General features: G+C 43.5%; 1 protein-coding gene across 3 annotated transcripts; it reads right to left on the reverse strand.

The window, feature by feature from the left end:
* Positions 1 to 245: 245 nt before the first annotated feature.
* On the reverse strand, positions 246 to 23304 carry AP1S3 (adaptor related protein complex 1 subunit sigma 3). Of its 3 annotated transcripts, none has more exons than XM_086468629.1 (5): positions 23268 to 23304; positions 4129 to 4307; positions 2788 to 2896; positions 1668 to 1805; positions 246 to 708 (listed from the first exon to the last, which is right to left on the reverse strand). In XM_086468629.1, exons 2-5 carry the CDS (start codon positions 4296 to 4298, stop codon positions 673 to 675), a joined length of 453 nt encoding a protein of 150 aa, XP_086324755.1. In that variant the 5' UTR covers positions 4299 to 4307; positions 23268 to 23304; the 3' UTR covers positions 246 to 672. The 3 variants fall into 3 exon arrangements, with proteins under 3 accessions (XP_086324755.1, XP_086324757.1, XP_086324756.1); XM_086468631.1 differs by lacking the exon at positions 23268 to 23304 and adding an exon at positions 23056 to 23079; XM_086468630.1 differs by lacking the exon at positions 23268 to 23304 and adding an exon at positions 4582 to 4603.
* Positions 23305 to 23309: the final 5 nt, after the last annotated feature.

Genomic DNA, 23309 nt, shown 5'->3' on the forward strand with positions numbered 1-23309 from the left:
AAAAGGATTCATTAAACCTGTGAGAAGCCTACCTCGAGTCAGAACAGCCTTCCAGACTAAACAGAGGTGTGGAGTGTGCTCTAGGAGCAGTTGGAGCAGTCTTACTAGCAGACTAGAGCAGAAAATAAAAGATAGTGAAAGAAAGAGGCTGGTCCAAAAAGAAGCATATTTCTTCTTATGCTAGATGAGTTAAACTTTTCAAAACAAGCTTGTGAAATCAGGGCCCACAACAATTTGGCTTTTAGAAAAAAATTCTTATTAGAGCAGAATAATCATTACATCAAAATAACAGACATTTGTACAAAAGTAGAGTCATACGGTCAGCAGTAGACCAAAACTAGTAAAAATACTCTTCAAAGTACTGTCGAGTAACATTTTATGATGACAAAACCTGTAGCTAAAAGACATGGTACAAAACAAGTGTTTAGTCCAGCAAGGAGAAGAGAAACCAGATCAAGGGTAATAACAACTCTGAGAAACTCATATGCAGAGTAATGCAAGTACAGAACTGTTAAACCCTGTGCTACATTAGCTGACCTTCATCTTCACCATTATACAAACCAACCCCTTTAGTTATTGGTTTTTAGTATTTCTCTGAGATCTGGCACATTGGGAAGCAGGAAGTGCATTTACAGGTGCATACAGCAGTTCTCCCTCCAGGTAGTTTTAACATTAAAATGCAGGCTTGTTCATGTACTCTTCCACTGTCTGCAAAAAAAAAAAAAAAAAAATAAAGAAACAACCGATGCACTATGGAGTGGTATAGTAATATTCAAACCCTCTTGTCTCTTTGAAGACAGTTGTAGTTTTGCATGGAATTAGATCAGATGAATTAAAATGCAGAAATAATGCTGCTTTCAAAACCTTTAACAGAGTTTTGGAATCAGATACTCAAATCATGACACACCATGGTTGTGGCTAAACTAATCATGTCTAGCTGGCCTTTGCACATAGCTGGCTTAGTTTCACGTGCAAATGCCAGACCACTATGAAAAGCTGTTCAACTTGCACAGCATGTCCCTAGCTAGTTCTACCAGCCTTCTGTTTCCCTCAGTATTACAACGGATCCTTCACTGCCTAGGAAAAAATGAAGCAAATCCATCGCATTCAACTGCTTTTGCCATTCCTGGCTCAACAGCCCAAGTTACAGAAGAGAATTCCTGTGGGATTCTGAATAAAGGTTACATACCTGTGCCTTACAGAAAAACTACACAGGTGTTTATGAATGAAAGTGGAGTTTGCCAGCACATACTCCTTCCAGTTTTAGATGTTAATAGTAGGTAATCTGTTTTCAGCGTTAGTGAAACAAGACATTTTTCTGCATTTACATATACAGATGCATACATAAAATATAATCTTAGATTATGTTCTTATATAAGTATCTTAGATATGTCTTAAACTATTTCTTAATATAATACCTGAGAAACTCTAGCAGTTTAACTGCAAAAGAGGCACAGCAGTATATAAACAGCCTCCAGATGATTCTGCAAGATGCAAGAGGGTTGAATTGAAAGCTTATTTAACTGCATTGTTGTACCTATTGAAACTGAACATAAGACACATTTGGATAATTCAGTACCAAAGCACTTAGCTGTATTTTAAGCTCCTTTCAAACAAGGAAGATGTAGGAAGATGAGGTGTTTGCCTTTCGTCTTCCTCTGCCTTACCTCCTGCAACATGTCAGAGTCTTCCATGGCTTTCACTGCAGACCTCTTAGAAGTTTCTTGTACTTCTCCACCAATTATAAACTCATCAAGAATAAAATAAGCTTTTTCAAAATTAAAGATAATATCCAGCTCGCACACCTGCCAGAACAAAAGGACACCCCACATTTAAATCACTTTTACAGCATTATAAGCACTACTGGGCCAATAGTTAAGATTATCAAATGTATTCAACATCTGCACTCTTGTGGCACACAGCAGGACGAAGAAAGATACTGCACATTACATAATTACAGCTTCTGCACATATTCTCTTGACATACGCAGCCTAGACTTATAGCAAATATATTCCACTTACTATTTTTCATAAAATACACTACATTCATACTAGTTTTCAGAGACCAAAGCTGACTTCCTAGCTGACTAACCTTATAGTAGGTCTTATATAGCAGTTAAAATGTGGGTTACACACATTCACGCACAGTATCACAGAGCAAGACACTAGACCCTGTTCTAGTGGCCTTACAGTCACCAGTCACATTTTTGTTTTGAGGTGGTACAAACGTGAGTCATGGCACAGTGATTTAAATAAGAGATGAATTAAGGTAGTGGGAACAATTCAAAAAATATTCATAGAAAAGATGACTCTCTTACAGTCTTTATAGACTTACTGAAAGACTTATCTGGATCTTCTGCAGGTCTTTTCTTTAAAAAAACACCCACTTTATCTTTTTCCTCTTTATATGCCCTTAAATGTTACACAATATTATGAAACAAACAAAACTGGTATATCTGAAGATGTGAGAGAATTAACATACTGTGACCTGGGGTTTTTTGAAGTAATTTTCCTCAATCCTTCCCCTCAAATTCTATTCCAAGCCAGACATAAAAAGCATCAAGATTAATGGGGTAGGGTGGGGGGGGGGGGTAGAAAGGATGGAAAAACAATCTTATCATAGTTTCAGCACTATTTTATAAAATATTCTAATAATAACTTTCACTCTGGATTGAGAAAGTCTATGAGGCAAGTAGTGCAGATGGAAACATGAAGCGAAATAGCTTCAGATAACTGTTTGTTTATCAGACAGCCAGGAAGGCTGCTCATGGGAGAAAGTGAAACGTACATTTCCAAAGTATCTGTCCAGAAGCTCTACATATCGATGAACGACCTCTAGTGTCAGGAGCTCATTATCCTGGTCTTCTATTGCACAACAGAAATACAAACTAGCATACCTGGGGAAACAAAGGCAAAAACGTGAGAGTGAACAGCTGGATCCTCAGTGCTCTGCTCATCTCTTAGAAGTCATGCAAATGACAGTTGATGTCTAACTGGTCTCTAAAATAATAATTTTCTTTCATTCTTACAGTGTCCCAGAGAACACTTAAAAAGATCAGATAATTTAAACAAATTATTAATTTTGTCAGAAAAACAAACTCCACCCTTGGCAAAATGGGATACCTCCAACACTCGTCTTAATAAACCAAACAGTGAATCAGTAGTACCTTAAGGTCTCCCTCACCTGCTGCAATAGCACAGGTAGTGGGGTTTTAGTTACTACAATAGTAAGTGGGGTTAATTAAACTGCAGAATGAGTTACTGCTTGTTATCAAAAAATTTAAATAGGGCAAAAATAAAGGTGGAAGGAGTTACATCTAGGCAAGCCTGCTGGCTATCAAATGACTGACAGTGTTTTACATAGGGTCAGAAAACATCAACAATCTTCATAACTAACTTGCAGCAAAACTTTACGTTTAAATCAACCCAAGACAGGAGTAACTATCTACCTCAACTCTCTGGTGCTGTGGCTGGAGGCTCAACTTGTCACAGCATCTGGTCAGTTGTTCATATCCATCACTTCACAGGACGGAACTCAATTTTTGCTAAATGGGAGACGCCTGTACAGCGTGCTATACCTTAAGGCTACTTCTGTTTGCTGCAACTTCACAAGCATTAACAGGCAGTTAATGCTAAGCATCACGTAACTGAGGACCAGTGATTTGTTTGGAAAAGGAAATGGGAATTAACACTTTGCAGAGCAACAAATATTTCAAAGACAAAATTTGACAAAATGTTGAAAGTGCCTCAGAATGGTTCCTGCAACCTCCAGAAGTGTCTGATAAAGGCCAGCGCATGTCTCAGCAGGCTACCTTGGGGAATTAGAAGGAGCAGTGAAGCCTAAAGCCTTCTGACACAATTTCAACCACTAATACTTATTAGGTTACTCCCCTTTTTCTCATTTGACAGACTGTACAAGTATTTTTCACCCCACAATCCACCCTGCTGATTTATCCAGGGACACTGTGCAGTTATACAGAGTTTGATTGCCAATGGCAACCTCCTACTAGCTTAGTCTAGCACTTAGGGCTTTGTTCACTGTTTTTCTTGAAGTAAGACTTTATTTTTCCTCTTATTACCTGTTATTTACATAAATAGTAATTATATGTTCTCATAAAATTACTCACACCTTTTGTAAACAAGCTTGAGGTCTTTCCAGTCAATAAAACTACTTGTTTTTTGATTGCGAGACAAAATAATCTGAACAATTTCTCGAATGATCTTTTTCTTCTCTTTATCAGGTAGCGTTGTATACCATTTCTGAAGCCTTAACTTCCCCTGCCGACTGAACAGCAGCATAAAGTGTATCTAGAGTAAACAAAGCAACATGGTTAGTGCTGGAGCCAGGGCCAGAGAGGAGCATTCCTCAGCCTGACACCGGAAATCTGCGAGGTCTTAGTGAAGGCATCTCCAGTCCATGTTTGACATTTGGATGTGGCATCAGTGAGATCTGGGGGAGGCTGAGCAGGACAGCAGAGATCCCTCCCCTCTCCCATTTCTTCCCCCCAGTAGCTCTCCCTTCCCCGTGGGATCTCTCCCCTAGGCACCCCCTTTAAATCCTCTCCCACCCATCCTCCCTTACCTTGTGCAAACAGCAGCTTTGCTTCCTATTCTGCCACTTCCCTGGGGAACAGGAAGAGCATCACCACTTTGCAGTGGTAAGAAGAGGGCCCCAACCCCTCCTCCAGCAAAGTTAGACACCTTAGTGAAGGGAATAAAGCCTTATATACAACAGGCTAGGGAGATCAAGGATGCAGTGTGGCACAAGACTAGAAATACGAATACCTAGATAGTAATCTCAATCACTAACAACTCTGGTATTGCACTATCACAGGTCACAAACAAAGCAGGTTGCTTCTAGAAGAGGCTACAAGGAGAAGAAGAAACCAACTACTTTGGAGAGGGAGCTTGACTAGTTTTACTAAGGAAATCACCAGATTATGAAATACAGATGACTGTGACTATAATGACAAAGGCCAGACCTCAGTGACTGAGGGTACTATGTTAAATAAAGCACAATAAGTACACTGTTCTAAAATTTCAATTTTAAAAGTTGGTTCTAATTTTACATGGTTTGAGCCATGATTTTTTCATTGTATTAGCATAGTATTACTGAAATACAGAAGTACTAGCTTTTAAATGCCGGTAGACCTTTGGGAGAAAAGTATCAACTCACATTTAAACAAATACTTTTATTAGTGGATTAAAATAACTGACCATATTAAGTCTTTAAGCAGTACATTAAGTCATCTACCCACAGCATGGAAATGACTTTCAGAATGCAGGAAATCTATTGAGGATGACATCTATCTCAACGGGACGTCCTCTGCTAAATGGAAGAAAACAAACCCACCTAGCAGGGATAGAGATGCTTCCAATGGCTGAAGACACTGTGTGCCACCCTATTTTTCACAGGCACCCCCATCGCTTTTCTCATGACTACCAATGCTTGGAGGCCAGGGACTTGCAGGAAGGATGTTTAACTGTAGTCACAGCCATGTGCACAAGGACAGGCACATTGCCACTTGCCTGTGCAGAGACAAGGCTTCCCCTAACACTGGGAGGACCACAGAGAAGCATAGGAGCCTCATTTTCCTAACTTGCTCCCAATCCTTATGAACTCCCAACAGAAGAGCTGGCAGATCCCTTGCCACATCCCCAGTCCCATTAGCCCAGCCTTAACTTCTCTATAGCTTCTCAATCTACACTCCAATCCCTTTTCCCTCTTGTTTTCTATTTCAGCTTATTGCTGTACCTATACTTCCCCATCACACCATCTCCCCAGTGAGGATTAAAGTTACTGCTCACAATTACTATCAAGATTACAATGCAGATTTCTGTAAAGACAAAATCATTTTACGCTTTGGTGAAGTCCAAGCAGAGAAGTGCACCAGAAAAGCTTCTACAAAAAAGAAAAAGGGAAAAAAAAAAAGCACTACTGGATTTTAAACAAAGCATTCATTCATAATTCAGAACCATTCTCTAGCTATTAAGTCACATAGTTGTTGAATAATCCAGAAATAAGAGTTCTGACTATATTGAGAAAGTCTTCAAATTTGGGATCATTTTAGGGAAAGGTGGACTGTTTTATTCATATGTGGCTATGGCAGCATCTGCTGCTGGAAATATGGCTCTTGCCATCATTAGTCTAATGTGCTTGATAAAATTACAAGGATTTTGTAGCTGCCTTGCATTGAGTCCTGTAAGACTTTCCAGATGAGCTTGCTAAATAAAAACAATTCTGCTGCTGGCAGTACACATGGCCTGATTACCGTGAAGATCAAAGCACCGTGTTCTTGCTTTTCTCTGTTCATATTACCAACTGGGTTTTGACACGGTAATATTCCAGCTGTCAGCATTACCCCCTTCCCAGTAGACGAAGGGACAGGACTTACTGTCCATACACTCGTGCACTGAGAGGAGCTGGATGAATTAAAGACTATTTTGCTTGCTGCACAGCACATTAACTCCAAAGCCTTTGTAAAGATGACTGCATTTCAAAATGCAGAGCATAGGTTCTGCAGATAGGAGCAGCAGGTCAGCAGGTGTCCATTTAAAAGCAATCAGACACAGGTAGCAGCTATTTGATAAACAAATTTCTAAAAATATGGTGAATCAGATAGGAGAGGATGATCAGATTCGATTGAAAACACAGGGAATTAGTCAATGAATCCCTATCAAAAGCTGACAGCATGTTAGCGTAACAGGATTGTGCTGCTTAAGACATCCTCAGGAAGAAATACATTTGCCTGAAGTGCTTCAACAGGAAAAGATAATGAAAGGGTATCACAGAATCACAGAGCGTTAGGGGTTGGAAGGGACCTCGAAAGATCATCTAGTCCAACCCCTCTGCCAGAGCAGGACCACCTAGAGCAGGTCACACAGGAACACGTCCAGGGAAGTGAGCTGCTCTTCATTTAAAATTGCTTTGAAAACTCCACTGTTTCTTATAAAGATGCAGTTGATGTTTCACCGCCACTTTTATGAGCAGGGGCAACATTTTTTGCAATCAGAAAATATCCATTAATGTTCTTAAATGCATCAAAATTCATACACAAGCTTCAAAAATCCTATCTTTTGGGTCTCCCATCCCACACTCTTTCATATGCAGAATAACTGCATACCTCATACAGCAATTTTACTATTACAGAAATATATACATCTAGAAAATAGATAAGAGCCTCTACTGCAGTCCATTTCTAATTTTAGAGTCTGCAGCAAAACAGCACACCCTCAAGCTGACGTATGTATCACTGGCCAGCTGAGAGCTCCTGTAACAAAACAACACATTAGGAAGCTGCAGATACTTAGAAGAGAAAATATTGCAGGTTTTTTTTTCCTCTTTTGACTCTTCTTCCTTCTTCTAATTTCTAAAGTCCATTCAAACTGGTCAGCTGTCTAGGAGGTAAATAATATTACACTCTCAAGAGGTTAAATGGCTTAATTCCTTTAAGCATAAGCATTCAATTGTTATAGACAGTGTTCCATCCAGTTCAGCTTTGCTCTGCCCAGCCACACCGACATGATACAACACATTCCTCACTCTCATACCTATGTTCATTAGACCTCACTGGAAAGATTTTGATGCATCAATAAACCTGGAAATGTTGAAGTACTGCACAAACACAAATCGAACAGCTCATCTGTTCCTTGCTCCTTGACTGTGAAAATATATTTGCTTTCCTTCCTATAGTGCTAATGATAAGATGGATGTTAATGAATTTTTGGTTTGTTTTCAGCAGCCAAATTGCAAATAGACGTAGATTATCCTGCAATGTTTTACTGTCTTTAAAAGTCCTAATTTCAGAGGAAAACAAAGGCAGATAACTTGCTTCAAGCAAAAAATGAAGCAGGGTGCTTGGTTTTCTTTCCTACCATTCTAGGGCGTCCTGGCTGTGACTAGCAACCACTGGACCCAGGGGCAACACCAGAGCAAATTTTTAGGTCCAAGCCTGAGTGGGTTGAGCTGAGGAGTGCATGACAGAATCAGCTGCCTTCACATGCGGAGTCTGGTGTAGACAAGCTTTGGTCTGGGAGCAGAGGGTAATTTTATTAGCTTGTTTTACTGAATCAGACCAAACAACCTACAGCCCTGTGCAAAATGACGTCTATAAACATCAGCAAGTAGCCTAAATGACTGCATTTTATATTTGTAGGCCATTATCTTCTAGTTGGAAAAACATGGGGTTTTTAAATTAGGCATTTAAACCAGATTTCCAAACCTGAACTCTATCCCCTTCTCACGCTTCTCTGAATTAGTTGCAGCTGTAAGTTATATAACAGGTCAGAAAGTTATGGGGCCTTCTGTTTTATTGAGATCTACAAAACTGTACCAGGATAATAAACACCACCCTTAGTTTCAGGGCTATAAAAATTCAAATGGTAGGCTCTGACATAAAATAATTTAACAGTAAACAGAACAGATACCGAAAAATGCAAAATATAGAAGGTTTACACGTTCACAAACAGCAACCGTAAGAGAAATATGTAAAACTAGCGCACACTGTGATATTTTTTTTTTCCCACCCTCCTTGGGAGACCTTTCCCTCCTTCTGCTAACGGGCTGTCACAATCTGATAAGCAGCTCACCCAAGCCCATCTCCTGAACTGTTCCCTGAAAAGACTGGAGGTCCCCTTCAATGCAGCCTTCCCTAGTATTTGGCCATTTCACACTCCAGACTGATTGAACACTTTACAGTTATCTCACTGGTTTCAAACTCAAATCATTTGTTGCTTTTAAAACTTAACCTAATCTGTACTGCAACATTTAGTACAACTGTCTAAAGGACTCCGGACTATACACAGAACTACATACAGAACAAACCACCTGTAGGGATATCAAATAAAAGTGACTACACAGGAAGACAAAGTGGTTTTCCCGACTCCCAGAGTCCTTTCTAGTTTACTGTTCAATGACATAAACACATAAAAGATGCCACATTTCTTCTTGTGGGGTGAACTCCAGGGATCAATGCAGTAAGGCTCTAATTCACCCCACTGTGAGAACGTGCACTAGAAATGCTTCTCCTCCTCCCGTAATTCAACCTGCGTTACATTTGCCAACTGGTTTCAAACCTATTCTGTGGCATCTGGCTTCTCCAGGTCCCTGGGTGGGAGAGGAGGACAGGGAAACAGGAGGACTCCAAGCATATGGTGGCTGGAAGACTCCAAAAACCAAGCATCCTTCTCTTTCCTGGGTGCCTGTTTTGGGCAAGGATTTGCTCGGCTAGGCAGCTCTGTCACTCCAACAGCACTGGGTTTAGACCTTGCTTCAGGTGTAATCTTTCCAAATTCAGTTAAGAACCCTCCCAAATTAAAATCACATTTATAAAACAGGAAGATTCCCAAAATTCACTAACTTTGCAGATGATGAATTACTATCCTAAAACAGACAGCTTGGCAGGACTTGGAAACTCTGCTTTTCCCTAAAAAACTTTCTGTTTAAGCTTGCTGCTGCCAGTAGGGCAACAGGCAATATATGACATGCCAATGAAGAAAAACTCACAGACCATGTAAAAAGGGAACTGGGATGAAAAAAGCCCTATCTTCATCAGCTGACATAACAACGGCTTCTGACAGAAGCCTGGGGAAACCAGACTGACTGGTTGTACCTGGTGGAGAGGAAGCAACTTTTTATCATTAAGTTCTCTTTTAACTTATTCTGTCTCCCTTGAAGTCTGCTTGATCTTCTGGCACTGTTTTAGTCTAGTTGAGTTCCTATTCTGCTTATCGTTTACTATTTTTTACTCCTTCCTCTGATACGAAGAAGTGTATTTCCCAACATAGACAACTGCCCAGATTTATTTTAGTATTTATTTTTACATCACATCTGAAAATGAAAAAAAAAAACCACCCTACTTTCATTAAATTGTTTCTTTTAAAAAGTATGAGCATCCAAATCATTCCAGCCATTATCTGACTTTTTTCTCTCCAAAACACTTGATGAATAAAAAATTCCTTTTAGTTTTTCTTTTGTTTAGTGTTTTTTTTTTTGGAAGGAGGGAAGTAAATACAGAATTTTCTCCAAAAAAAAATTAATAGCTATACTGTGAGCACACAGATGGTTTGGAATGCCAGGCACTTAGGGTGAAATGAGAAGGACATACGGAATGGAAAACTATTGACCTAATGTATAAGAATCTAGACACATCAGGAAGAGACAAAATAACAACACAGTGAAGTACAGGTATTTAGGTACTCTGCTGCTGCACAAAGTCCCCATCTGGCTACTAACCTTTAATACATATGCTCTGGGGTTTTAGGGACTTTTAAAGCAATTATGTACAATCCAAAACAGGCTACTTTATTAAAAATATTTATTTCCTTACTTGTTCACTCTGTTACTAAAACTGTTATTCACAGCAGCACAAAAGCTGTCAGATGTTTGTTAAATACTGTAGAATCTCAGCTTTAAAATTTAGAACACATATTTAGTCTGCATGATGTAAGCAAACAAGAAAAAAGAAAGTGAGTGAAAAAACAGTGACACAAAAATACTGAAGTAGTGTATTGCTGCCTAACTGGCACAGAATTGTTTCTCGCTTAATCTCCATTAGGAACATTTCTGAACAATTTCCCCTAAACAATATATCCAAAGTCCATGCAATAAAAGCTGTGCCAGATCATTACAGGCACATGTGACTATAGTTACACATTGATTTTATGCTTTTCATGATGCAGAAGTCACCCTTATCTTATTACTGAAGATTTTAAATTGACCAGTATACTAGCATTTAAAGGATATTTACACCATACAGTATTGATCCAGCCAACAACCTTCTTGATAGCCTCACTTGAATTAAAAAAAACTATAATCAAAACAGTTATAGCTGAGCTGAAGTTCTGAACCAAAAACATCTTGAAGCTCCACACTTCTGACCCCTACCTAAGGATCAGAAAACAAAGCTCAAGGAAGCTGTAAGTACCCCACAAGCTCCCTCCGGCTTTGCTCCTGCTTATCGCTGCCTCCAGCAGGTCTAGTCCTCCTGACCTTGGTCACTGCTCATAAACCAGTAGCATCCCTTCAACAACGTCCTCCCAACAGAACAGGCATGCTTGTGCCTCCTCCTCGCAGGCTGCCGGGCGTCCTGCCAACAGCAAAGCTGGGTTTCCAGCACCTCTCCAGAGAGGAGAGACAGCACAGCTTTCCAAGACAGCTCCTAAGATGTAGATGCAGGCAATGACACCCAGTTTTTACAGAGGATAATTATTCTTAGTTTTCTTAAATCAGTGCTTTTTTTATTTCTGCAACTGGAATTACTCGAGTTTCTAGGCAATAAGCAAAAAAACAGATCCAGGCAAGGAGTTTGCCTAAAACCTGCCTCAAAATCTGCAATTTGAGAGCAGGCCAGTGACTGCACTACAGCCACGTGAACCAGAGAGATGGCACTCATCTTCAGTCTCGACTCTGGGGACAGACAGTTGCAGAGATGCTAGCTGGCTGACCTTACAGAAAATAGCACAGTTTGAAGACGTTTAGAACAATTATTAACTAGGTAATCACATCCCTTCTGCCTCCTGGGCTGAGCTCTCCGAGGTGTTTTTATTTGTTTATACATTTTTGTGAGGCAGTGGAAATCTTCATCAGGTTACTATAAGGAGGAGACCAGGGGAGAGGCTGAACAAGCTGCCAAGAGCTACCCCTAATTCACTATAGCCCCAGTGGACTTCACAGTCACAAGAAGCCATTTTCCCAGGCTGTTCCTTGAACACCTGGTGAAGAAACAGAGCTAAAAACTAGCCCAATGGACTCTGGCAAAAGGTGCAGCCTCTTTTATTCTCATTTGCAGTTTGTCTTAGCAGATACTTGCAAAGCCCTGCTATGCGAAAGCACTGCAGTGCCCTTCCCTTGCCTCTGACCTTTCAAGTTAAAAAGCTTTGCTCTGGGACAGGGCAGGCACAGCAGAAGGTGACAAGTTTCCCCGGCTCCTCAGCCAGCTGACAGATACAGCTTTGGCCTGGAGACACCGGTGCCTGGTGCAGCAGGAACACTGCAGGTCTGCAGCAGCCTCACACCCCTTCCTCTAGCTCCCTACAGACGCTCACAGAAAACCCGAGCTCTGGAAGGACCAAAGATACATGTGAGTTAGGATCACATTTGTGAATACTCCTGTGCTCCTCCAGAGTCAATTTTTTGGAAACACTGAAGTATTTCATTTAGGCATTTTCAATAGGGAAATTCTCAATTTTCCCTTTTAAAATGGCATTTTTTTCATTAAAGTAAAAAACTGACATGGGTTTAATAACCTAAACATAAAAGAATCAATCGTTGTTTATGGAAGGAACGGCCAGAGCACAGGATCACACCAAATGCTTTATGTCGGCCCAAAGTTTAGCCTCCAGAATGAAAAAGTGGACAAAAAATTAATTCTGCTATTCATCCAGGTCTTGTCATGAGACTTGAAGGAAAGGAGTTGCCTGAGGTACTACTGCCCCATCCCCACCTCCTGAGCCCGACGGCTGTTGTATTGTGAGAGTTTCATGTAGCCATGCCCATGTCTGCTCAGAGCAGACAGGCAGACACTCACCTAGCACTTCACGCGTTCTCCTTCCAGCATGCAGTGTTGCAAGACAAAGGCACAACACGGCAAATTTCTGCATTTTCTTTGAACAAAAATTATTCTATTTCACATTCCTTTGCAGTTTGCATCTACTGCCTGCCTCATAGGGCAATGACCATACAACAGTTCCTGTGCTGGTTAACAAGACATTGAGAACCACAAGTGTCTGAGCAAAACTACTTTCAAGCTCCAACAGCAAGCAGCAAGGCAACAACAGCCATTTACTGTCTGGTGAAGAAGGATTTTAATGCCCTCTCACCTCTTCTCAGGTCTGAACAGAGGATAGCAGATGGACAGCCTACACAAATTGAGCAAGTTAGAGAAGAAAAAAAGACTGGTGCATAAAGTACCTGAGGTTACGTCTGTGATACTGAGAAACAAATCTAGGACATACTAGGCCAGAAAGACATGTCTGGCCAGAAAGGCTCATCAAGCTTGCCTTCCCTTCAAACACACAAATGTAAATTTTGTTTTCCCATCCTACCCCAGTGACTCTGCATGCTATATGCCTACTCACAAATGAAATACCACCTGTGCATGACTGGATCTTGCGCATCTCTAAACCGCAACATCCGCAAAAATGCAAAGGCTCAGGGTTGGCCACTCAAGAAAGCATACACTTGAAGCAGCCAAGTAAATGCAGATGACAGCCTGTAGGAACAGGACCATAGGGAAATGAATGGGCAGGGATGGTAATTAGTGCATATGTGACACGGAAAGAATTCTTTTTACAGGAGCAGTATGGTTTTAATTTAGGCATCACTGGAAAGACTACAACTGGCTCACATAAACACCTGGTGTATATGCTGAAGCACAAATCTTGTAAGTAGTTTGGGGAGGAGCAGCTCTACTTGCTCTCCCTGACCCAACAGTTTCCTCAGTACTTTCATAATTTTGTCCCTTTGCTGCTCTTGCGCGTAACTAATGCCTTCGAAAGGCAGAAGGTCTGTGGGATGGTTTATAAAGCGTGGAATTTTGAAGTAATTACAGTAAAGATATGGAAAAACAGCAAACATTTTACATGATCTACATGCTTGGCAGCATTTTCTTGTCTTCTCATAGCCCTGGCTGCCCATTACCCCTCCAGCCCTCTTCCTGCATTTGCCTATCCCAGATGCCACGGCTTTCTCCAAAGCCCTCCAGGTCCTCCACATCGTAGTAACTCCTGGCTCTGAGAGATGCCTACAACTTCCTTATTTGTGAGTGAAAAAAGACTGCAAAGAATCAGCAGAAAAGAATCAGCAGATGATCTGTCATAACTTTTTTTTTGCTTTCTGGAAATGAGATTATTACCCAGAGACAGGAAAGTGTGCATCACAATCACTGCATAGCCTGCCAGTCCAGAGCAGTCTCTAGTGTAACAGTGACAATCTGCAATGATAGTGAGTACTTGAGAGACAACATCCAAAACTGGAATAGGATCACATCAACAGTCAGAGGTTACAGACTTCCTGAGAAGAACCCTAAAAACATTTTTTCTAGCAAATACCTCAAAATGGCACTCAGAAGTCCAACTGAATGACAGGGAGTAACTGAATACCAGATTACGGATCACCTCCTAAGCACTGCTGTTATCTGAGCAGCTTCTGGAAGGGGAAGAGTATAAGTACCAGGGCATGTATAAAATCATTCTGGTAGTCCTGTCTCACTGACTCACAAGGAGTCACACACTTAAGGATTCAAGGCCAGAAACCAGATCCAGACAACTCACCTATGGACCTATCCTCTATGAACTGACTAATTGCTATGACACACACAGCACCCTTGGTAGTAAATTAAAAACATTCATCTACACTGTGTGAAAAAGTATTCCCTTTTGTTTTCTTCACATTTAGTGCCTAAAATTTCACAGAATGTATCCTGGATCTTCTTGTAGCAACCATTCTTTACAGTGTTAGTGATTTCATGCATTTCTATCACATCCCCTGTAGTCACCTCTTTTCAAGCTGAAAAGTATAGCTACTCAGGATCTTCTAAAAAGGATGCCATTCTATTATCTACTCCCACACTAATAGTTCACTACAAGATAATCAAAGAAATACCACATGGACGACATTTTTTTTTTTTTGGTAGAAGGCTGCCTCAAACAACAAGAATCATTTATTTGTAATTTTCTCTCCTTCCCTTATCCACTCTAATCTGCTGCCCTTCTTGTCTTTCAGAGGTAAATGCCTAGAGGCAAAGTTCATCATCTTTGCTAGGCCAATACACAGACGTATCACAGAGCGGAAAAAACCAATTATTCTTCAAACTGTAAAGAGTAAATTCTGCGCAGCACTGAAAACATCTTTTGCAGATCTGTGCCTATCTTAACAATTAAGGGCACTGAAACTGTTAGTGAGGTCAATATTCAGAATAGCTGAGAGTTCATTTCCAAACACCATGTAGGTGTCAGCAGCTGCAGTCACTTCAACTAATATTTCCACCCAAGCTTCTAGATCAGTGACTGCTATCAAATGTCTTGCTAAGTGGAAACAGTGCTTGCCAACTCCTTTTCTATTCAGGCCAAGCACATTTTTAGAGACCTGTGCTCAACAGGATTCTTCTGATCTTTCTCCAGGGTTTCAGATCATGCCCACAAGTACTAATTTTTCTCACTGTACTGACGAGCGGCACAGGTAGGAGGGAAGCAGGCCCTTTACTATGCACGCACCAACTCTGCACTCAAAGCTACACAAGCAGAGCCACATACTGTCATGAAATTAATATTGGTTAACACTGAGGTGGCAGCAGGATCGAGGTGTTGCAACACTTACAGGCATGAAAGACTTCAGCAACATGTATGCTTGGGGAAACATTTTCTCCTCTCTGCTCTTTCCCTGCTCTTCGACTTTGTTGTGACAGCAATCCTTCAGGACGTGTTTCTCTGCTGCACCCATATATGTCAGGGAGCAGAATTTAGTCTCTTTTTAGAAAAGTGTTTGTTTGCTTTTTAAGATGTCACGAAGTAGCAACCAGGCAGAAAAGCTGTCTTTCTCAGCGGCATGTGAATTTAGCTTTGCTAAACAGAAACTTCCCTGGAAATCTGCAACAGAGCAAACAACTGAAACAACCCTCTTGCTAAGACATGGTACCATTTGCACAAGTACCCTTCATTCAGATCTCAAAACACAGAAAAAAGGTGGCAAGCACAACTATATCATTCCAAACCAGAGTAAAATCGATCTACAATAAGTTTAAATGACCTGTTGAAAGTTCTTCACTTGTGAGCCTGAATAAGGTTTATTCTTAGTTTGTAACACAGTAACCCTTATTTCTTGACACATAACCAGTGTGACAATCCCCTCACAGAAAGTAGATGACGGACTGAGGAATTTGAATTAAAAGAGTACCCCGAGAAAAACACCCTTGCATCAGCACTGGTTCTACAACAGGAGAATGGGGTAAGGGTAACAGCACTAGTTAATGTAATAAAGCCAGCAAGGGTTTGTACTATGACCTCAGAAAAGGAAAACAAATAATTATTAATTGTAAGAATGCACACTCACCTTATAAAATTATAACCATCAATACAGCAGACAGTCTCCGAATTGTCAATAAGCAGCATTATTATAAGCAGCCCTCCCCTGGGACCACTGTGAGTGCTTTGAAAACTGGCATTTGTGAAGTGTATGCATCAGGGAGAATTCTGATATCAGCTTCCCTGAAATCAGTTCCCGTATTTACTGACCTTCAAGGGCAAAATAGTAACGCCAGTAGTTTACATAAATTTTACCCAAGGGAAGCGGGTATGTAGGGCTGTGTCGGGGTGTAACCAGAAAGATTACATCTATATAGGGACTTAAGCTGTGGAGACTGCATTGCTATCTGTATATTCATTACTGTGCGTATTCTACTTGCAAATGAAATGACACGTACACCTTTCTAAAGACACTAGACTAACATATTCAACATTCTGGCTAAATCACTGAAATGAAACAACATAGCTCTGCCTTTGAGGACAGAGACAAATAACAAAACTTGGCCTCCGATGAAGGAGTTGAGAGACTTCTGTTCAGCTGCACTGACAGTAACTGATATTACAGATACACACAATAGGCAGACTGTGCAAGACAGCGGCTCGGGGCATGCTTGCAGAATCTGCCCCAAGTATGAGTTATCAAGCAGCGAGATGGTTTCTCAATTAAGAGGCATCACTGACCATCTTACTTCTTGAGAGCCTGCAGTCCTCCTTGGGGAAAACCAGCCATTATTCTGAGGATATTGGTCGTCACGCTTAACGAAAGACAATAACCACGGCAACCTTTTCTGACCCCAGCAAACCACCACCTCACGGGAAGGCCAAAGGGCCTCCCTCCCAGGATCCTGCCTGTCAGGCCGTTAACCTGAAGGGCTGCTGCCCCCGTCCAAGCTAAAACAAGCCGCTGCTGCCACCTCTACCCAGCCACGGAGCTGTGTCACGCACATGGACTGGTTACCAATAGGCAACACACAATGAACAGAACCAGACCCATACGCTCTCTCACAGACTCATTACTTGATGGAAAGGCAGAGCGAAGTTCCTACAACCCCCATGAGACCAGGCAGTTGAGCAGAGGCACCGGAGCTGGAGGCAAGGCTGCCGCCCAAGCTCTCCACTTACCCGGCACCAGGGAGTACACGTGGGGCAAAGCTCTTCCCAATGTCCCTGTCACAAGAAAACCCACCACCCAACACTGCCTCGCTTTGACCCAGAGCCAACCAAAAGACACAGATCCATACAAAACCACATTCGACCCTTCTCCAGGCACTGAAGCCAACTTGAACCTCAGCTCCTCAAGTTACAGGAAGACACTATAAAACCTCTCTAACAGCCTTGTTTTCCTGGTTGGCTACAAAAGGCTGTCCGTGTGACCCGAGCTCACCCCAAGGGTCGGAAGGCAGAAAGGAAAAGAATGTAACTTCAGTTCCTCAGAACAGGTGCAAACCTTGCCCAAACACGCTTGGAAAAGGCATTTCTGCTCCTCGGAGCAGCCGGCACAGCCCTAGAAGCCAGGCTGGCATGCACATTCTAAATAACACATTTTACCTCTGTTTAAAGTCAACCCGATTATGCCGGCAGAAGGATTTTTCAAAGAAACCCAAGTTTCTTTTTTTCCAAACCCGAGGGAGCGGCTGGGCGCACCGTTTCGGGACCTGCCCTCTCCCCGGGCACGCCAGGGCAGGGGTATCCAGACAGCAGAGCGGCTCCACGTTCGAGCCCACCTCCGCAGGGACTTTGCTTCTTCGGGCAGCGCGCAACTTCTGTTTGCTTTAGGCTCTTGGGAAAGCAACGTCCAGGCCGGCCCCGCGGAAGGTCTGCCCCCGGCCAAGCCCCGGGCTGAGGAGCCCACTCCCCGCGCGTCTGAGGGGCACGGGAGCAGCGCCGCTCCGCCCTGCCTCCAGCCACAACCGGCGGGGAAGCCCAGAGAACGCGCCCCGCGACGGGGGTCTCCACCGCCGGCCCGGCCGCGGCACCGCGGGGTTAGAGGGCGCTTGCGGCGGGGGCAGGGAGGCGGCTGCTCCCGCCCGGCCCCGGCGAAGTCCGGCGGCCCCGGCCCACTTACCATGGTGTGGCGGCGACGGCAGGCTGGGAGCCGGCCCGGCCCGGCTGGCTGCCGGCCCCCTCCCTCCCGCCCTGCCTCCCTCCCCGCCCCGCGCCAGGTGAGGCCCCGGCCGCATCGCGCCTTCCCACAATGCCCCGAAAGGAAACTCCCCGGGCGCCTCCGCCCCGCCGCCGGGCTGGGGCTCCCGCCGAGGGGCACGGGGAGGCCGCGCGGGCGGCGGGTGTCCGGCCCGAGCCGCCAGCATCGGGTATGGAGAGGGGCTGCAGGAGCCAGCGGGCTGCCCGCCCTCTTCCCGCCGGCACGGTGGGCAGAAGGCGTCCCCGGGTCCCCGCGGCGTCGGGCCTTCCCTGGCCTGGCGGTGAGAGACGGCCGAGGGGCGACGGCGGCTGTCCGCCGCCCCTTCCCCGGCTGCGCGCCTGGGAGGAGGGCAGCGGAGTGCGGGCAAAGGGGCAGGCTTTTGACGGGGAGATGGCACCTGTGCGCGTCCGCGGCGGCGCGGCCTCCCCACGGACCACTCGTTTCTGGGAAGCGAGTTTGCCGAGGACAGGCGGGGGCTGCGGAGACCTTGTCCACACAGGGGATGACCCGAGCTGTCACCCTGTACATGCGTTAGCCGCTCATAGGGTGCCTTTCTCGCCACAGCGAAACCCGAGTTTAATGAAAATGCAGTTTGCGTCCTCCACTGGTTCTAGCTACTCCCCTTGCAAGCATTCATACCCTAAAGACAGGCTGGTGGAGCTACAGGCATGATTGCTTTGTAGCCCATCTCCACCCAAATGAAACTCAGATAGTTTAAATACCTTAAATGGCTGGGCTTTGCTAACCTGTGCGTTTTGATGGAGCTGGATGAGAGAGCAAGACATGAGCAGCTCTGCCGGTACATCAGCAAATCCCTGTAACCTCTGGCAGGGATTTGCTGATAAGCAGCTGGTACCAAAAGAACGTGCAACATCCACAGAGTCAGCACTTGAATCAAATCTAAATCCAGGCCTAAGCCTTCTCAGGCTCTTACCAGGCAGGAGTTTGATCCAAATGCAAACTACCACATGAGCATAAAATGAGAAGACTTAAATATCCTAAGTCACATGTTCATAGTCTAAAGGAGAGATGTTCCCCAGCACACAGCATGCAGAGGTGTGTCTGGGTTTAGGATATGGTTCCCATCTGCTCCAGACAGAGCTGTGCCCTGCTCTTGCATGCGGTGCTAGATGCATTCAAGTTGTCAGTGAGAAAGGGAAATCCAAAGGAGCTCAGGGACTCCAGGGGACACAGTGGTGCCAATGGCTGACACCCTGGCTTCAGCACAGAGGGAGAGATCCCTCGATCAACAGCAATTGTGCATGTGGCTGAGAGGGCAACTGGGCTGAAATCCACTTCCAGTTGGAAATGCTTGTTTGCAAGAGCAGAGAGCATATGCAGGGGTGTGCTCCTTATGCTCATTTAACAGTGTGGAAGTAACTTCCACACTCCCCTAAGCATGCATGACCCTATTCCTCTCTGCCCTCCGTAAGCTTCGATTTGGTCAATACAGACACGCTGTTCATAGAGCCCTTCACTGCTGCTTGCTCACTTCTGGTGTCTGTATGTTCCAAAACCCATCCTGCCATGCAGCACAACGCATGCTGTGCTGTGACGCTGCCAGCTGCTGAGTGCTCTGGTTTCACTTCTGGAGTGGATAACTCAAGTACGAGTCCCAGCTGCCTACAGATCTCACCAATACTTCATCTGCTCGCTTGCCTCTGGCCTCTGTGGTTTCCCGAGTACACATCCCGGGCCCATAAAGCAGCACTATCTACAGACCACATGAACACGCTCACCCTTTACCGCACAGCTGTGGTGCAGCATATACCACACCACGCTGCCAGACAGCACTAGCCTCCTTTTATGGTTTTGCTGGGGCACCATCTTGCCTTCAGTGAGCCTGCCAAATAGGTGCTTACTGCTATCAGCATCTGTTAAAGTAGACCAAAACCTTTTACTAGATTCTCTGAAAGATAGCTGGCATGAGTAAACGGGCCCCACAAAGTGCCACAGTACCCAGGCTGGCTTCCCCACAATCATGGTCATGCTCCTGGCCCTTGCAGCCCCCAGCTCTACCTGCTGTGGCCTAAGCAGAACAACCGAGCGCTAGCTCTGCACTTAAACCCCAAATGTTCCTCACCATTTGTGAATGGGGAGTGTCCATAGATACCACTGGGAAAGCCACATCTCTCTGAACACTCAGAACTGCATTTGTCCAATGTGGACACCACAGTGCAGTTGTACTACAGATGTGGGGCATCAATACTTTCGTCTCCAAAATTAATCAGAAATTAAGGGATGGACATTCCCCTCGCCCCCATCCCCACAAAAAAAGTTTCATGACAACAACTCTGTTCAGTGGCCAAATTTTACCCAGCTACGTAATTTACGCCAGTGATGGACAACAGGTTTTTTTTCGCTTAACAACTGCTTCCCAGTAATCTTACTTTTCTATGCAAAGACCTTACCTAATTAGGACCATGAACTTACTTTTGTGTTTTCGCAAGTACCATCATAAAAAAGCAGCAGCAGCAAGCACATCATGCATACAGTGCAGATTAACAGCAGTGGCCAACATCAACCCATTATGGCCAATCTGGCAGCTTTAGCAGAGAGAAAAATTTTGCTGCCCTACAGAAACAAGGCTGCAGATAGAGGATCATGCCTAAATTAGATGCTTTCCTTAATGACTTGCTAACTAGAAGTGGTAAGGAGTTCGAATTCTCCCCTGCCTGCCTCTCCCCACCACTAGCACTGTGTGCCTGTGTATGGTTAACAATAAAGAAGATAGCTCAAACTTCCCAGGAAGGAACTACTGATGGTTATCAGTGTCACACAGCAATGGGAAGGGGGAGGCAGCTGTGGCACACAGTTGTGCCAGGTGGACAGGTGGGGTGATTTTATGCCAGAAAAATGCCATACTATGGACTTCCTCAGGTCCTTCCCTTAGGCTCAGTTAATTAATCTGAACACAAAAGCTTGCAAAGTAATGAAAATTTATTTCTCTAACTTAAAGCGGGCTGCAAAAGGCTTTGAGACCCTTCTCTTTTGGCTTCTCTCTCTGCCTGGAGGAAAATGCTCATATGCCTTTCTTGAGGGCCCTTTGAAAAGGCTTTTAAGTGAGGCAAGCAGCTTTTTACTGCTACTGGATATTGCATTCTCTCTGCTTATATTCCACTCTTGTAGCTGCCTATCACATTCAGAAGTAGCAAATGTTCACACCAAGAATTACAGTGGATTCAGTGAGCCTCGTGTGCCTACAGCTGCTGGCAAGAGCTTCTCTAGCTCTTCGGTATAAGTTTTGGTGAGTTTGGGCATTATTTATTTGAAAAGAAGTCATTGCTAAAATGTCAGATGCCATGGGCTGATGGAGTCCTAAACCTGCAATAAGCTTTGTCTTAGTCTCTCCTAATCTCTGCAAGCTTTATGGACTGCAGAAGCTAATCCTGGATCATATAAGTAAAGCTATACATTCACTAATGATTTACAATTGATTGGGAAGTTATATCCACTTACATTTCCAGGGAAACAAACAAATCCTGACAGCTCCAATTAAGAGACACAAACCACTGTCTAAAGAACAGCAGGGAGAAAACAAAATAATTTTAACACTCACTTCCTTCTAAAAAACTGCAAAAAAATCCTTTTGGAAAAAAAAAACCCACCTTTTTTTTACTGCAGAAAGGAGCCTTTTTACGGACATTGAGTACCACAACAAATGAAGCAGAACACTGACCAGCACACGCCTTGGTGTCGTTTTTCAGCACCTAAACTGAACTGCTGCCAGGCACGCAGAGCCACAGGCTACTTGAAGTAGCCCTGTAGGAACCAAGGAGTTCAGGCTGATGCACACTCCACTTGGTGATTTTACAGGAGACTTGCTGTGAAGGTTTTTTTCCACTTAATACTAGATCCGTAGGGGAAAGAAAACTTTAAAATCCCAATCTAAATTCAGCTGCAGGAGGTAGCTTTTAATTGCACTTTGGATCAATAGAGAAGCAATCTAACACTTGCTCTTGGTTACTAGGCAGGGGCTTGTACTTTTCCAGACAATTCTCCCCTGCTTTTCATGTTCCCTTTTCCATATTTGCTGTATACTCCTCAATTTAAGTGCAGGACAAAGCACTCATATCATGAGAGAACATATCTGTGCCACAGATTTTGATGCCTTATCAGCAGCAATAGCATGTTCAGTAGGTAGTCTCAACATTTAAGCAGTTTAAAGTACTAGGAAAGCGTTAAAAATAACAGTCAAAATCCTTATAGCCTGTACTGAAGCGATAGGTGTACACGAGTTCTTAAAGGGTGTCAAGTAGCATTTTATTTAATTTCCCAGCTGTATAAAACTAAGAGCAGGCCACAAGGTAGACAGATATTATTAAAGCTCCATCCAGAATTCTCCTTCTATCAAGAGAAAATGTGTTATTGTAGCCCTCTTGTGTTCAGTTGGATTAACAGCTATTAGATCCATAGCATCCTTCCTCACGACCCCTTAGATCAAGGCTCTGCATGCTTTAACGACACTGACATTCAGTTCTTTGCTCTCTCCACCTTCCCTCAGTTTCTTCCGTATTTTACCTCTTTCCATCCTGGTTGTAAAACCTGAGCATATTCAGTCCATGCTTCTGAAACAGCAGAGTGCTCAGTTGGTATACTCACACCATAAAGCAAGAGAACTGCTGTTTTGGAGTAGGAGGACTAAAACATCCCTCATTGCCTGTAAGCATGCTTATATTACCAGCATTTCTTCTCCATAAAAGGACTCTAATAAACACAATTTACAGCCTTGTTTCTCTCTTTTAGATAATGCCTATGAGATCAAGTTTTGAGTGTCCCACAGACACCATTTAGCCACATGCAACGTTTCTCTACCCTTACAGAAATCGCCCTGACATTGTCCAAAACCTGTAAGTACTATTAACAGTCCTGTTGATCCCAGACCTTCCTTACCAATCACAGAGATTAATAACTCTGGTGTCCACCACTTAGCTGGGACAATGCACAGTCAGGGTTGTAAGAGGCAGTGGCTTTTACAGTGTTCTTTTCCAACCTGCAAAGGCAGTAGCAAACAAAAGAGCAAGATACGGCTGCATTGGTGCTTAATGGGATAAAGTCTCGTAACTGAGCATGAGGTAATGGGTTGTTTCCTAAAAGACACTCACCTTCCATGTCAGTCATCCTTAATTCAGCCACTGCAAGACCAG

The sequence above is a fragment of the Leptosomus discolor genome, chromosome 7, assembly GCF_034619465.1.
Source record: "Leptosomus discolor isolate bLepDis1 chromosome 7, bLepDis1.hap2, whole genome shotgun sequence".
Taxonomy (NCBI): domain Eukaryota; kingdom Metazoa; phylum Chordata; class Aves; order Leptosomiformes; family Leptosomidae; genus Leptosomus; species Leptosomus discolor.

Bases quoted from the DNA above. Each gene is read 5' to 3' on its own strand.
- AP1S3 (XM_086468629.1), bottom strand. From the start codon at position 4,298: ATGCTGCTGTTCAGTCGGCAGGGGAAGTTAAGGCTTCAGAAATGGTAT. The intron at 2,897-4,128 runs GTGTGAGTAATT...TTGTTTCCCCAG, and splicing joins CTCAAGCTTGTTTACAAAAG to GTATGCTAGTTTGTATTTCT. The intron at 709-1,667 runs GTAAGGCAGAGG...TTTTTTTTGCAG, and splicing joins ACTCTGACATGTTGCAGGAG to ACAGTGGAAGAGTACATGAA.